General features: G+C 32.7%; 1 protein-coding gene across 1 annotated transcript; it reads right to left on the reverse strand.

Moving 5' to 3' along the window:
• Positions 1–13,585: 13,585 nt before the first annotated feature.
• LOC110613867 (glycosyltransferase BC10) lies at positions 13,586–16,531 on the reverse strand. The gene is made up of 2 exons (XM_021755235.2): positions 15,033–16,531; positions 13,586–14,049 (listed from the first exon to the last, which is right to left on the reverse strand). The coding sequence occupies exon 1, from the start codon at positions 16,207–16,209 to the stop codon at positions 15,046–15,048; it is 1,164 nt and encodes a 387-aa protein (XP_021610927.1). The 5' UTR covers positions 16,210–16,531; the 3' UTR covers positions 13,586–14,049; positions 15,033–15,045.
• Between the last annotated feature and the right edge of the window lie 422 nt (positions 16,532–16,953).

Here is a 16,953-nt window from a genome sequence, read left to right on the forward strand (position 1 = left end):
CAAACTGCTTACAAAAAGATCCTAATTCCTGTTTAGTTTTATGCATTTCATATTTTAATGTTTTCTATAATTTTAAATCTTGACAAATCTGTAAACCTTTCTTTTAAATTATACTTACCAGTTGACCATATGTCAATTTTCTATATGGTATTGGGTTACCAAATTGTTGTTTTATATTATTCCTAACTTTCTCTCCTAGTAAGTAAGGCAGTCCTGCTAGGAATTTCTCTTTCCAAAAATCTTGATTTGAATCTTCTCTTAACATTAATCTAGTTAAAATGTAGTTTTATAATACTGAAAATCACTTAATTTTTTACATTTTAAATTACTCAATAGTTCATCATTTTTATCTTTTAAGTGCGATGGGTTTCCTATAAAATGGAATGAAATTGTTAGAATTAAAGTTGATACCGCATCCTGAATGGTTTCTCCTAACTCATTATATATGGATTCACCATCACTATTTACTTGAACTGAGTTTAAAATTTTGAATTGTTGCATGTCTGTTAAGTGGTAATCCCACCATCCTTTTAACTGTCCTATAAAACCTGCTATAATTATTTCAGCTATTGCCCTATCTGAGGTAAAAGACTGGGTTTTATACGCATTAGCTGCCATAGTCATTTGCTGTAATAAACTTAAAATATTATATTCAGATAATCCATCTATATTCTATTCATATACTGTCGAAGCATTATACTTAAACTGAGAAGTATTATTTGGTTTATCTAATAATCCTAGATCTGGTGCTCTACTTACTATTTCTTTATGTGTTATAGGATTTATTTCAAATTGTTTAATATCTTCTGAATCTGGCTCACTTTGCTCATTCTCAGATCCTGATTCTTCCTCTATTACATTTATATCTCTAGACTGAGGTGTTTCTGGAACTATGTTTTTACTAGATTCTGAAGTTTTTATTTTACTTAACTGGTCTTTCAGACTCTTCAAAAATTCATTTTTATTAGCTTTTAATTCCTTTTGACTCGAACTAGATATCTGATAAGGTTTAAAAATATGTGGTTTTATTTCCCTTTTCTCTTCTATTTCTACCTCTTTTTCTTTTAATATTTTCTTTATTTTCTTTATTTTCTTTAACTGAGTACCTATACATATTAAGCTTGCATTACTAAAATTATTCTGCTATATGACTTTTTTATCTGTATCACTTTCTTTAGCTATTTTATATGGTGCACAAATTATTTCATTTTCTCCATGCTTTATTTTACTAATCGTTTTAGGTGGAAAATCACTTTGAATAATTTTATCATTTACAATCCATTCTGGCTTTTTATCTCTTACTGTTATTAGATTTATACTTTGTCTTTTTTAATTCAAACTATTCAAAGAACTTTATTTTTCCTATTTTATTAACATATTCAAGATATTCTTCGTTTAATTTTGCAAAATTATTTTCTTTAACAATTTTATTTAATTTTTTTAAATTTTTTGTCTTAGTTATTTCTTTTAGAAATTTCTTTTCAATCTTCTCTTTACTAAGAACATTTAATTCTCTATTTATATTATTTATATTTTCCGTTAGAGCAGATGCTGATGGTGATGATGGTGAAGAAGGTGTTATTTCAGCCTGCTGATTTAAATAATTTTCTACCGGATTATATACTGCTTGGGAAACTGAGGAACTATAATCTACTCCTTTCATTTTAAGGTGTCTATCTGGGATATCTGATGTTGAGAACCTGGGTGTTACTATAGTCTGGATTACAGGTTTAGGTTCGTCTTCTTTATAGGTTGCATATATTACTGATGGTATACTTGATACTCTTCCTATATCTTCTGTTATTATTGAAGATGTTGATCCTGTATATATCTACTACTTATACTTCTATTAAATTTTAATGAGGCTTTACCATCTTCAAACTGCTCTATCTTACTTAAACTTGTATTTGGTTTTACTTTTTCTTATTCTGATGGAGGTACTATACCTTCTAAAATCCATTCTTCTGGTAAAGTTATATCTTTCCATTGTATTGTTTTAGGTATTACAGTATTTGTTTTAGTTAAATCTGTCTGTAAAAACCTTGTTTCTCCCTTTTTATGTTGTAATTTATATTTAATTCCAAATACTGAATTCATAGCTTTATAATAGATTTTATATATTAATGCTATCGGGATAGATCCTTGTTTCATTTTATAATTATGAGTTTTAATTTCCAAGACTATACTGTCTAAAATATTTAAATCATTTAATGATATTGTCATATCTGGATATATCTCAAAAGATATTGGTCATTCACTTAGACTGGTTTCTATAGATCCTAATAAAGAATCCTGAAAATTTAAAAATCTTGCATCTCTTACTACTGCTAAAATACTAGTATTTAATTCTTCTCTAGTTAAAGGTTTTATACCTACTTGAATTAGTCATATATGAATATACTTGTATTTTTTACTCCTATGATGATTTAATGTTTTTGATGATAAAAGTGTTATTTTCTCAAAAGGTTTGCTTAACTGAAAATCTCTTTATTATGTTTTTATTACATAATCTGTTTTAAAAACATTAAACTTTGTGATTTTATAAATCTATTCCTTATCTACCTTAGGAATTTCCCACTCATCTATTGCTTTTACAAAATCTTCCAATATTAACTCATTTTTATTTATTACTCTTTTAATTTTTGAAGACTCTGAATCATCTGATTTTACTGTACTAGCTGATTTACTCAAAAAATGATCCATTTTTAAAAATATTGAATTATAACGTGATCACTGCTTGTTATACCCTATGACGCCCCAAAACTTTGGCTAAAACCGGTTCAGTTGGCATACTCAAAACATACTCTTTGAAAATTTTTAAATAATGGATTCTTTCCCATGCAAATAACCTATGGCTCTGATACCAATAGGGCGCATATCATTCTACCAAAAGTTTAAGCTTTTAGTAGAGGGAAAGAGATTTTCAATTAAGCAAACCTTTTGAGAAAATAACACTTTTATCATCAAAAACATTAAATCATCATAGGAGTAAAAAGTACAAGTATATTCATATAGGACTAATTCAAGTAGGTTTTCCAATATTAACTCATTTTTATTTATTACTCTTTTAATTTCTGAAAACTCTGAATCGTCTGATTTTACTGTACTAGCTGATTCACACAAAAAAGGATATACTGATGATATTTTATCACCAGAAGTTTTTCAAGTATATCAGTATTTATATATAATCAATTCTTATTTTGCTCAAATAAAGTATAATTTCAAATTGGTTCCAATTAAATTTTGAATTCAAAAATAATAAAATAAATTCAATTTAGTATATATTTTATTAAATTGATATAATTTTTAATTCGATTTGAACTCTAAAAATGTGTATATGAGATTGCCGTTCAAAACCCAGACTTTCAATGAAAATTTTTTTTATGAACTTGCACCTTTAGCCGACTATAATCCTGCCCCAACGAAAAGAAAAATAATGCACCATAAAAAATTTATTAAATAATTTTGACATTTTAAATAAGATTATTAAAAGGATCATTACAAATAAAGGAAAAAGTGAGATTTCAATTTCACTGGCAGAAAATCACTTATTTAGATAAATTTAATTAAAATTATAATCTATTCAAATTTATTATATATTTATAATTAATAATTTATTGAAATGTTTTTTAATAATAATCTATATTTGATCACTAGAGCATTGTTCTTGGTGAAATATAAACATATTTTTTTATCAATGTATTTTAAATTGCATTTTCTCAAAGTTCATTAGAGTAAGGTACAACTAAAAGAGCTCACAGAGAACTAAAAATCAACACACCCAAAAGTTCATATAAATTAAAATAAACAAGCCAAAAATCCATACAAATCAAACTAAAATCAAATTAAATAACTAAATTCGGTCCCAACATAAAAAATTCAACCAAAACCAACCAAGCAAATAACTGACAGCTATGATCGCCACACTGCAACATAACTGATCCTTCACTGCCTTCACCGGAGCAAAGCACCAGAAAAATCTAGAATGGCCATACCACAATAGCAGACCAATAAAACCAAATGACCCAACAAACTAAAACTAAGCAAATGAAAATGACAACAGCAGCCGCTACTCTTCCGATCTCGCACCTCTGATCCAGCACCGCAACCATCAAAGAACACAACATAAAATCAGAGAAAGAAAGAAACTCCAACACAACGGCAACAACAAAGAGAAAGAAAGCATGCAACAAGATCGGCATTCAGAAAAAATAAAGAAAACTACCTCCAACAATAGCAAATCAAGGATAGAGACGCAGCAAAGCTCAGCCGGAGACGGCCAGAGAGAGCGGTAGCCACCGGACGTAGCCGTGCAGTCCCAAAGTTATCGACATCATACATGCAAAGAAGTGCACTCAGAAGCCGAAATCAAAGAAGTCTTGAAAAGCAGACCCAAATATGAGCTCCCTCACTAAAGGAACGTCGAACCCGCAAATAGAAAAACTAAAAGTGAAAAGAAAACAAAGAATCGTAAAAAAAGTCAGTAATTTTATTTCTATAATTCAACTGTTCAATACTTAAATCGTAATGAGCTATTCTCAGATAATAAATAAAAGTCTTAATGGTAAAAAAAAAAAATCATATCCTTTTAAATTTGTTATGATTACATCCTATATATTTTTTTTATCAATTAAACTCTAACTTTTTAAAATTGTTAAAAATGCACCTAGCTGTCACTTGTATCATTAGAAATTAAAGGAATATCTATATATTTTTTTGCGAATTAAATTTTATATTTTTAATATCTGATCAAATACATCCTACCGTTACCTATATAGTTGGAGATTTACAAAATTATCAAGTTATCATTTTTTACTATTAAATGTATTTAAAAATTACTATTTATATTATTATTTATTAATAATAGTTAATGAGGTATTTTTTCATATCTTGTGTTTTTTAGTGACAAGGAGCAATGGGGTTGCCTTCTTCAAAAAAGGTTAAGGAGCATTCATTGAAGGCCATAAGGCGGGTTCCGCCAAGCCAGAAGACCGAGCTTTGATCCTAATAATCAAGGCGTTCATGCTAGATTATAAGGCAGGTTCTGCTAGGCCAGAAGACTAGGCACTGGTCCCACTAAGCAAGGCATTCATACCAAGCCACAAGGAGGCTTCTGCCAGGCCAGAAGACTGGGCATTGGTCCCAATAATTATGGCATTCATGTCAGACCACAAGAAAGGTTTCGCCAGGCCAGAACACTGGGTGTTGGTCCCACTAAACAAGGCATTCATGCCAGGTCATAAGGCGGATTCCGCTAGGCTAGAAGACAGAGCGTTGGTCCCAATAATCAAGGCACTCATGCCAGGCTACAAGGCCGGTTCTACTAAGTCAAAAGACGGAGCATTGGTCCTACTAAACAATGCATTCATGCTAGGCCATGATAGAGCATATTTTAGTCCATATTATCATGATCTTATTGATGCTTATTTACACCTTTTCTACCTAATTTTGTGGTTTTAATAATGTTTTGCAGATATTAGGTGTAAAGAGACAATCAAGAGAAAATGCTCTCAAAACTGCCAAAAAGTCTCAAATCTGGAAAAACCACCTTCGGAAGCACCTTCGACGGCCGAAAGTCTCGTCCAGAGCCGAAAGCCACCCATCTTCAGCAGCACCTTCGGCGGCCGAAAGTTTGCTCCAGAGCCGAAAGTCCAGGTTCCGAAAACAAGTTTAGGCGGCCGAAAGTCCCCCCTAATTGCCTCTTCCTTATTCAAGAAGCCAAATCTTGAAGATCACATGTTTTCCACTTCATGCCATACACATTCAAAATTCAAAAAGAGGCTCCACCTTCCTCTTTAGTGCATGAGTGGCAAAAATAATGTGAAGGAAACTTCTTGGACACACTTAGGCAGCAATTAAAAGACCAAAAAGTCTTTGCAATTTCACACATGCACCTAGAAGACACATATAAGACTAAGGGCACTTTGGGAAACCTCAAAAAGATGCATGGACACCCAAGAAACCCTAGGCAGCCTCCCAAGACTTATTTAAAGGTCTTATGAAGACAAGAAGTAGCAGATTTTTAGACTTGAAGAACTCAATCACCACCAAGGTTCGGCAGCCGCTCTCCTCCACCTTCGGCCGTCGGTTCCTCCTTCCTTCTTCTCTTCTTCTACTTTTCTATTTTGGTTCAGCCATGAGTGGCTGAAACCCTTAATTCTAGTTGAAGTTTGGTTGAAACTAAGGTTGTTTAAAGGGTTGTGAGATCTGAACATAAAGTGTTTGCTTTTGGTTTGTTCAATATTCATGCAATTGTGTGCTTAATTCTAAGATTGCTTTGTTGTTTTGATCAAATTGGCCACTTGATTCTTGATTGCAAAGTTAATTGATTGTTAGTTGGGATATTTGTCAGTCCGTAATTGCTGGAAATATTCTGACCTAAGAACACTTGGTGTAAAAACTAAGGAATTGTATGATCTAGCATCATCTTCATGCGTTTGGAGTAGCTAGGATTGGGTCTCTCTCATTCTTTATGCAATTGACAATTGTTTTGATGTCTAAGGCCCAATGACGTTCCTTGGCAATTTGTTAATTAGTAATTGATTAGAGGACGTTCCCTAATTGATTTAATCATAAGGAGAGACATGGTGGTGAGAAGCGTTTTCCACTCCTATAACTAATCTATTGAACCAATCAAGAGAACATAAGTTTCAATGGTCAACCCAAACAACCAAAGTGGATCCATATCTTCAACTAGACCTTTCTCATATTGATTTCCTCTTTTATTTTGATTACTTGCTGTTTTAATTGCTTTCAATAGTTGTTAGTCAAATCAATCTCAAAACCCCCCTTTTACTTTATTGCACTTTGTTATTGATCTGCCTTCAGTTACTTACCTCCAATTATGCTTTCAGTTGATCTTGTTTGAGAAAAATAGATAAGTATTTAATTCTCTGTGGATTCGATCCTTTACCACTATCTGCAGTTGTAAAATTGTTGATAACCGTAGAGGTTATTTTTGACCGGCTTCGACAATCGCGAGTCAGGCCACAAGGCGGGTTCTGCCATGCTAGAAGACCGAGCGTTAGTCCCACTAAAAGTATTCATGCTGGGCCACAAGGCGGATTTCACCAGGCAAGAAGATCGGGTGTTAGTCCCATGTAAAAATTTTGAAGGCATTTAAGGCCTAAAGCAACAAGAAGGGTGTTTGCGATCAGGTGTTAGCCTTAAGTTTATAAGAAATCCTATAAGGTATCTCAGACCTAAGGCAGACATCCGCTAGGCTATGTGTCCGAGTTTAACCCTGTTGTTCAAAAGTTTTCAATTTATTTATTTTATCACCACCATGATGGTCGGGTGTTAATCTTTTAGCAGTCTTTTAAAAGAAATCATTTAATTCTGGTTGACAATGATGAGACGAGATTTATGGTTGAATACTGATCATATGGAACTGTTAAAATAAAATATTTTTCATTCAAATAGAAAGAGTATTATAGGGCAGGAGGGACACCATTAGTTGCCTCCTCCTGAGCTTTTGTTATAGGTTCATCATTGGCTATTGCAGTAAAAGCCGGGCCAGAAGGGTTGTCTTCAATTATCCCTTCTTCGTCCCGCCCATCCTCATCCTCATCCTCTTTATCAGGGAAGATATCACCAATCCAGGAGAATTCCTCTGCAGGCAAACGCCTGAGAAGTTCCTTCTTGACGGAGTCTTGGCCTTGTAAGAACATCTCCCCACCCTGGGCTACAATCTCTTGAAGTTTTGCTTCAAGCTCAGCAATCCTGGTAGAGGCGACCCAGGCCTCCTCAGCCTGAGACTGCAGTTCCATCACTTGGCAATGAAGTAGGGTAACTTGATCCTCAGCACTCTTTACCCAATTCTCAAGGGCTAGCATGGAGGCATTGGCCTCACCCAGCTAAGATTAGAGCTTGTTTATTGACTCTAGAGTCTCCTTTATGGTGCCTTTCACCTCATCAACCCAAGTCTTCAGCCTTGAGCACTCCTCTACCAGGAGTCTTCTATCCGTCTCTTGAGTCCCGAACTCCAACCTCAGGACTTTATTATGCTCTTTGGCCATATAGGCACAGAGGGCACTCTTCAAGGCAGAATGCATGACGTTGTCAAAAGTTCATCTATCTCGACCTCATTTAGGCGACGACGGTCCCTAAGCCTTAGAGCATTCTTTGTTAATAGAATGCCAGGTTGGGATCTTCAAGGAGAGAAGGTATTTGGGTTAGCGCCAACGTCAGGCATTAGATGCTAGGAGGCCATAAAGAATCAACCCCCATGTTCGCAGGGCTCAGTAGAAGTGGAGACTAATGTAGAAGGCTAAAAAATAGGGACAGCTGTAACAACATCCCTTACAGAAGACTTCAGCTGTGAAAGGGTCAGCTCTTTTATTGCTGCAATTGGTGGAGAAGGTGGAAGCCTGATTACTTCTTCAGCTCAGCAAGCACGCTTGGGAGAGGGATCGATTGCCCCAACAACAGCATTGCCCTTACGGGCAGTACGAGCTGCTTTAGCAAATTTGTTCTTCTTTCCAGCCATATCTGAACAGAACAAAAAGTGAATAAGTAAGGTAGTTTGAAGTATAAGAGAATGCAGAAAGAAAAATACCCTGCTCGCTTGCTAGGGAGGTGTTTTTTCCAAGACGAGGAAAGCTGGGCAGGTGAGAAACCTGAGCCTAGTTCGCCTGAAAAAGGCTCTGCCAAGATAGGACGACATTCCTCACCACCTTGGTAATATCCATTTTCTTTGAGGACTTAGCTATCATCAAAAGAAAGTCTAAAACCTCATCCTCATCCCTTTGCGACTAGACCCCATCCTTCCTCAACTCCACCCATAGGTTCCAGCTCATTCGGAGGCGCCCGATACCCCCGAATGTCCGGTGATAGAGGATAAAAAACTTTTTTTCCATCATTTCAATGAAGAAGGTATCTAGTTAAATATCGTCTGTCGTTTTGCCCACTAAAAAATCAGAACTCTTCACTTTTGCGAGTATCCAGCTAGTACAGCTGGGAGAAGAGGGTCACGCTCAACTCGATGTTGTTATTAAGACAAACAAACCGGAAGGCCACCAAGATTCTCTAGCCATTAGGATGCAGTTGGGCAACTGCAAGTTTATGAAATCGGACCTCAACAAAAAATGGGTCCATAGGGAACCGAAGACCCACCTTTAGATGCTCTTCGTAGATTATGATAGTATCTTCTGCAGGGATCTGGTTAGTCACGCGAACGCCTGAGGAAGGAGCAAAAACACGGAAAGTCTCTCTAGAAATTTGGTATTGGTCGTGAAGACGATCTATATCTTACTCCGTTAGTATGGAGGAACGTCACTGATCAGACTACCCTTGCTTTTGGGAGCCATCCTCATGGAACAAAGGGGGTAGGGGCGCAAATGGGACCGTTAGAGGAGAAGCTTCAAGTGGAGCTTCCATTGAGAGTAAGAGAACTAGAGAAAGTATTCCTATTCATTCTAGAGAGAAAAAGAAAACAGAAATTACCATGAAAGGAAGGAGAGTATAAATGAGAAAGAAGGAGTGACTGAACCTTTCTAAAAGCAAAGGTGACGGTTGTGAGCAAAAGTGATGTTTGGAGAAGAATTGGATTCTTATAAGACGGTTTTAATGGCAAGTTTTAAATATAGATCGAGAAATGGGGCAACCATCATTGAAGAGCTAGATAGGCAAAACGGCGTGAGTAGGGAAATACCAATCTCAATGAGCTGCTTGCCCCAGATTGTGAGAAATAACTGTCAACTTCAAATATGAAGAATTGAAGACCAGCGATGGGATCTCTGATGCTACACAACAATCGCTCAAAGTAAGCCATGAACTTTCACCACAAAATAAGGTCACATGGCAAAGATCTGATAAGTGAGTAACACGATCCCACCCGAAAAAAGAAAGACTCGAACATTTTAATACTCGGTTCATCATCAAGACTCGCCCTCTCTTGGATAGGTCCAATCTAGGCATAAAATTACCATTGGCAAACACAATCCAGCGGACTCCCGTTACGCCTGTAATCATGGGATCTCCAACCAATTAATCTAGCTAGATCTCTTATCAGTTAGTCGGTCACATCATTGTTGGATTATCAGAAAATGCTATATTTATCTCTATTTTCTGACAATGTAAAAGTAAAACGATTACAGAGGTAAATGGACACAATTCTTACACAATTACACTTAAGTTCTAAAGCAATTCCTCTCATTGCCCTATTTACCAATTTACTAACCTGAGCGTTGGAGTAGCTGTCGTGAACACCTACCACCTCACATTCTCTTTCTTACAAGATTGACCAATTACAACATGCTTTACATTCGGCTGCATTAGCTACTATTTAGCATTATTTTTAAAATTATCGTTAAGAAAATAATCTTATTAAATATATTAGTTATGAAATATTAAAAAATAATTTAGAATAACACCTAATATGATTCAACTTAAAAATATCAAAAATAAGAAAATAATTTTTTTAAGATTTTTTTAAATTATTCATTTAACTCTCAAGTATAATGCTAATCTGTCACTTTTTTTTAAATTATATTCATATTTAGAATAGATTTAAAAAAATTAATAATATATTGATTAAGTGTTTTATTGTCTAACCTGACTTGATTAAATAACTAAAAGAATATGTAATTTATCTGAAATCATAGATTTGAGTTTCTGTTTCTCTGCCTCTTGAAAAATTATTAATAAAATAGATAATTAAAAAAAAAATCTTGTACTTTTAATTTTATTGTAATTTTATTCTAAACTTTTAAATTATTATCGATTTATTTTAAAATTTATTGATGTAGCAAGTGACACGTAATAATTTTATTAATTTTTAATTATATAAATATGGTAGAGTATAATTGAAATAATTTTGAAAGGTAAGAATTTAATCAGTAAAAAAAAATAAAAATATAATTATAATATAATAAAAATATAAAAAAATTTTATCATTAACTCTAAATAAAAATTACACTAAGAGATTAAAAAAAGTTTAAAAAATCAAAATACAATAATTAAAAAATTAATATTTAAAAAAAAAAAAACAGAGGAATTTTTTTTTAACTGGAAACTGAGGAATTTATAATGCTAATTTTAACAGAAGCTAATATATTAATTTACCCTTTAAAATTTGGTTGTTAGCCAACACACATCTACACATATAAAAAAATCAATTATCAATTGTTGGCAACAGCTCATACGTTTTTTTCCCCATTGTCTCTCTCATTATTTTCTGTCTTTTCAATTTATGTTTTTTGTTTTTCTTTCCTGTTGGGTTCATAGTAGAAACAACTCAACGCGGAAATTCAGGCAAAAAATATAACGCGGAAAAGGCAGCCCTACAGCTCCAACTGCATTTATGGAAATGCTTTTTTAATAATAATTTATATTTATTATTTAATTTTTATATTATAAAAAAATCACTTATTAGTTTTTTTAAAATATATTAAAAAACTTATGATATTTTAAAAAATTTATTAATTAATTTTTTTTATTAATTTTAAGAAATTAATTGATAGATTTTTTATATAATTGATAAATTAATTAATAAATATTTTCAAATCATAAGAAACAATATTAAAATACTTATAAAAAAATTAATTAATAGATATTTTTAGAATATTTAAATATATTTTTAAAAATTAAGAGGTTAATTAATAATTTTTTTATAATATAAAGATTAAATAATAATTTTTTTAAAAAAATCTTTGATTCTTAAAAAATCTCATGATGTTAATTTTTTTCTAGGAAAAAAAAAGAGCTTTCAATGCGTTAATTTAATGAGTTGAGAAAATTCTGTTTAAAACGTTTAAAGACATTTGAGAAGTAGAGTAAAATAATTCTTTTTCTTTTTTACGTTTTTCATAATTTTTAAACTTTAATATTTTTATTTAAAAATAGAAAAAAAATTACTATATTTAAAATTTTAATCAAAAAATTCTCTCAAATCCTATTTTTGATTTTTTTAAGAAAAAACTGTAAAAACTTTATTTTATCCGTCAAACTTTTAAAATTTCTAAAACTTTAAAAAAATTGAATTTTTTTTTAAATTTTTGTGTTTGGTAAAATTAATACTATAAGAATTCAATTATCTTGAATTCTAGTGAGAATTGATTTTGAATTAAATGTAAATCTTATCAAAATTATTAAAATTTTGTAAAAAATAATTTCACCTAAATCAAAATTATTTAATTAATTTTAATTTTAAATTTATTTCTTACTTTTAAATAATAATTACTTTTTACAAAAATTATTTTAATTTAATACTGACTATTAATATTTGATATATTTATAATTAATATTAAAATTTAGAGAGATTTATAATTTAGTCCCTAATTATTGTCATTATTAACAAATCAGTCCCTATATTTTTAAAAACCTATTAAAATGTTTTTATATTTTCTTTCCTTCAACAAAATAGCTCTTCTATTCTCTTTTCGTTAAAATTAGATCAAGAAGGAGAGAGAAAATTTTTAAAATCCAATTTTACCCTCAAATAAAACCATCTGTATAGTCTTGGATATTGTTATTATTAACAAATTAGTCCTTACATTTTCAAAAATCTATTAAAACGTTTTTATCTTTTTTCATATATATTAAAACGTCCTTATCGTTTCTTTCCATCAATGAAATAGTTCTTATCTTTTCTCATAACTATTAAAACGTCTTTATCGTTTCTTTCCGTCAACGAAATAATCCCTCCTCATCGTTTCTTTCCGTCAACGAAATCATCCCTTCCTATATTTTTAAAAATCTATTAAAACGTTCTTATCGTTTTTTTTTGTCAACAAAATAATCCCTATCTTTTCTCACATCTATTAAAACATTCTTATTGTTTTTTTTATCAACGAAATAGTCCTTATCTTTTCTCTCCTTCTCCTCCTCCTCCGACTTCGAAGAAGAAGAAGAAAGAATTGATGAAGAATAAAATAAGGAAGGAGGTGGAAAAGAATAAGGGATAATTTAGTTTTTTACTATATTTTTAACGGCAAAAATAGACGACTATTTCGTTGACGGAGAGAAAAAAATAAGAACGTTTTAATAATAGCAATACCCAGGGACTAAATTGTAAATTTTCCTAAAATTTATTCTATTATTTTGTTATTTTAATAAAATAATTTTTATATTTTTTATAATAAAAATTATGTAAAATTCAGATTTTAAATATTACAAAAATATTAATTATATTTTTTAATGAATGTAATAAATATGATTGTTATTTATAAAAATAAATATTTATATTTAATTTAAAAAAATAAATTAAATTAAATTAAAATTTATTATTAATTTATTTAATATAAAAAAATTAATTAAATTTTAATATATTTAAATTGATTCCAAACAAATAAATTTTTACATGAATAAAAATAAATTAAATTCTATTGATAAAATTTATTTTTTTTAAAAAAAGAAAAAATGCATATCAAAACAAGAGCTCAAATTTTTAAAACATTGAAAACCTTTCGAATCGACTTGCTGGAAAACAAATTCAAATTGTAAGATTTGAATTCCAACAAATTCAAATTGTAAGATTTGAATAGAGAATCATAAGATTCCACGCCAGAGTATAAGAGAGCAGGGAAAGGGGAAACCAGCGCAAGCATTACAAGATTAACCACAGAAAAGAATGGATCAAGACAAATTTTAGAAAGGAAAAAAAGGCCAACTTCTTTAATGAGAGCCCATCACTATTATCTCCCTCAAATTTGCATTTGCATTTGCTTTTTTTGCATTTGCTTTGCTTTCCCTCAACAACCTAAGAAAGTACAATGTAGAGATCTCCCATTCACATTTCATCATTTCATTCACATATATACAACAAAAACATAGACATAAAAACTCCTATTGACCCTTTTTTGACCTTTCTTACACCATCAAAACACACCCTTCAGCAAAGGTCCTGCTTTGATTTCCCGCTTGTATCTATTTTCTGATCCTTTTCTCTTTGCCTTCAGAAAAAGGACCTTCTCTGAGAGTTGGTTCCTCTGGGGGTTAATGCATGTGCTTTACTTTTAAGTCTCTTCAAAAACATTTACCCCCTAACCAAAACTTGCAACAGTTTTCCATTGTCCAAACCATCATCATATTTAGAACTCTTTATTTCACCTGTTAAATTTCAATTGATTGATCAGTCAAACTCAAAAAAGCCATTCAGAATTTAAATGCAAAACTAATCTAACCCCTTATATAAGAACTTTTGTTCACGTTCATATAGAAAATGATCAAACTCTTTTTCCAGCAAAAGCAGCCCTTTGATCGTTTAAACAAGAAAGAGTTAGAAACCATGCCAAAAAGTTCAATAAATTCCAGGAGAAGCCTCCCCAACTCATAGTCATAGCAAAAGCATGATAATTCCACACTCCACAAGTAAGAATATTAAGAGATGGTTGATATTTACAAGCACTAACAAACACCAGAAAACGACATAGGGCATACAAAGATGATTGAAATGATTAAGATTTTGCAAAAACTAGAAATAATAAAATGACCCAAAAACAACAAGGTCATTCCCATCAAAATTGGAATATGCCATCCCGGCATAACCGTGCTTAAATTATTTTCCTTTATTTTCTTTTATTCTCTTGGTCCATCGGCCTAGAGCAGAGAATGCATTCTTTCACTGCCTAAAGAGGATTCAGTACTCATTGAGTTATTATCCAATGGCAAAATATTAGCCATTTGTTACGCTACCAAAGTTCCCTTGTAATTTCCTTGAAAGTTTCCTCCTTGCTAGCCCCCTTAAGCATTTGGAAAATGAAATTAGTTCCCATTTTCTTTCTAATAGAGAAATTGGGTTATAAGATTTGCGTATGATAATGATAACAAGACCAAGTTGAGCTAAAACAGGGGTTGGTTTCAGTGAAAAATCAACCCTCAACATTTATACAAAGTATGTTAAAAGCATCCAAGAAAAATGCAACTTGACTCTTGACTTAGACCATAGCAACCACTGATCCAATATTCCAGAATAGATCAAACCACCCTCTACTAAATATCTACAATTAACCACTCTATCTCTCGTGTCAACTCAGCAACTCAATGGGACAAATGTTTGAAATGTAATTGATAATAGAAAATTTCCAACTTACCAGGATAACTTTTTCAGTCCTGGAAGATGACCTTATTGGCGATTTTCATCAATGGTTTCAAACAATCCGGCGAGAATTTCCTCGAGAATAAATAAGAACTGGAGTAATTCGATTTCCTTAACTCGTGAATCAGAACAGGTGATATTTCAACCGGCCGGTAAGTGTACGGGTGGCCGTTGGTGGTGCCCGTCCAATTGACCCTTGTTAGTGTGTAGTGAGTGCAGCCTTTAGGATCTGACATTGATAGGAGAGTAGGAAAATAATGCTCTTCCGGGTAGCATTCATCGGCCCTATAACAGGGCTGCTTAAATTTCTTCCATAGACTCTGATCCTTGACCACCATGACCGCGTGCCGGCGCGTTAACACAAAAAACTGAGACCCAACTCTGAATTTCTCAAAGGGTACTTCTGGCATCAAGGAATATCTCCCCCTGGCAACGTAACGCTTCCAAAGACGAGGTTCTTTGGAGTTAATCTCAATGAAACTCTTGTATTGAACTCGAACTCCGTACTGAGTGGACTCAGAGTCTGCAGACGTCAGATCAAAAGATTTGGAAGAGATAAGAGAGTTATAGACATAGCTAAACGAATGGAGTGGGATACAGAACTGGGAAAGGACAGCGAAGTAAGCGTTGGCGGGATCATCAAGTATAGCGGTGGCCAAGAGGCGGCGCATGGCGGAGACCAAAGTGGGAGACGCACGGTAGGTACGTTTGGCATGTTGAATGAACTGGTTTTTGAAAACACCATCTGGGCGAGTGATATTTACAGAGGGATCGGCATGGACATAGATATTGTAGAGATCTTCATTCGATTTAAAGAACTTTTCCCACAAAGGAGCGAAGTAGAGATCGGTGTTGGTGAGGAAAAGGAAGGCGATCTTGAGCTTGGAGTGTTTGGAGGAGGAGAGGTGAGAGAATGAGGAAGGGTGGGAGGAGGCGGCGGCTGCTGCCCGGCGGAAAAGGGCAAGATCATCCTGCTCATCGGAAGGGGAGATGGGGGAAAGGCGGGGAGGAAGGATTCTTGGGGCTAGGAGGAATAGAATAGGGAGAGAAAGGAGAAGGGAAAAGGTGAGGACAAACGGAGAAGAATACATTGAAGGTGAAATTTTCAGGGAGGAAAGAAAGTGAAGGATAAGGGAGGAATTGGGGAATGAAGAAGCGTGACAATTTGGCATAAAAATGTGGGGATTTTGCGAGAAATGAGGTTAAGGGAATGTTTGGTATTTAGGGTTATGGAAGATTTGTAGCGAAAGAGAGTTTCAGCTTTCAGGAGGGTGAGAGAGAGGAGATGATGGGAGGTGAATGGCGAGGAGGGATTGGGACACGGTGAAACTTATGACGTTAACTACAACGACGTTAAGAGGAGAGGGTGTTTGTTTGCTAGTTGTAATTGACAGTGAGATTTTAGGGAGAGAACGGAGGAGACGACGTTACCGTTAACGGTTCAGAGATCTCCCGGGATCTAAAACAATCTTTTTCTGAAAAACTTGATCTCGGAGAAATGGTAATTAGTTTAATCCTTATTGCCGTTGGTCGGTGGGTTTATAAATGTAAATTTCATAAAATTCTTGCCGGTAAATGATCTGTGATCTTATTATTCTCATCTCCTATTCTCTGCAAAAACTATTTTTTTACAGAGATTAGGAGATTTCATTATAGAATGTGTTGTTTTTTCTTTTTACAAATTTATAGAATGTGTTGCTAGTTTTAGTATTCAATATGAAACCACATATTTGAACTAATTTTATGCATTAAAATTAATGTTTGGGTAAATTAATTTTTTTTAAAATAAAAATTAAAGAAATAGAATACCTCTAAAATATATTTATATATATTTATCATCGAATTAAATATATAAATGCGAAGTAAATTACTTTTATTTTTAAAATATTTATTAAAATTATATATATATATATATA

This window comes from Manihot esculenta, chromosome 4, assembly GCF_001659605.2.
Source record: "Manihot esculenta cultivar AM560-2 chromosome 4, M.esculenta_v8, whole genome shotgun sequence".
In the NCBI taxonomy this organism is placed as follows: domain Eukaryota; kingdom Viridiplantae; phylum Streptophyta; class Magnoliopsida; order Malpighiales; family Euphorbiaceae; genus Manihot; species Manihot esculenta.

Excerpts from the sequence above, each read along its gene's own strand:
- LOC110613867 (XM_021755235.2), bottom strand. The coding sequence starts at position 16,209 with ATGCCAAATTGTCACGCTTCTTCATTCCCCAATTCCTCCCTTATCCTT.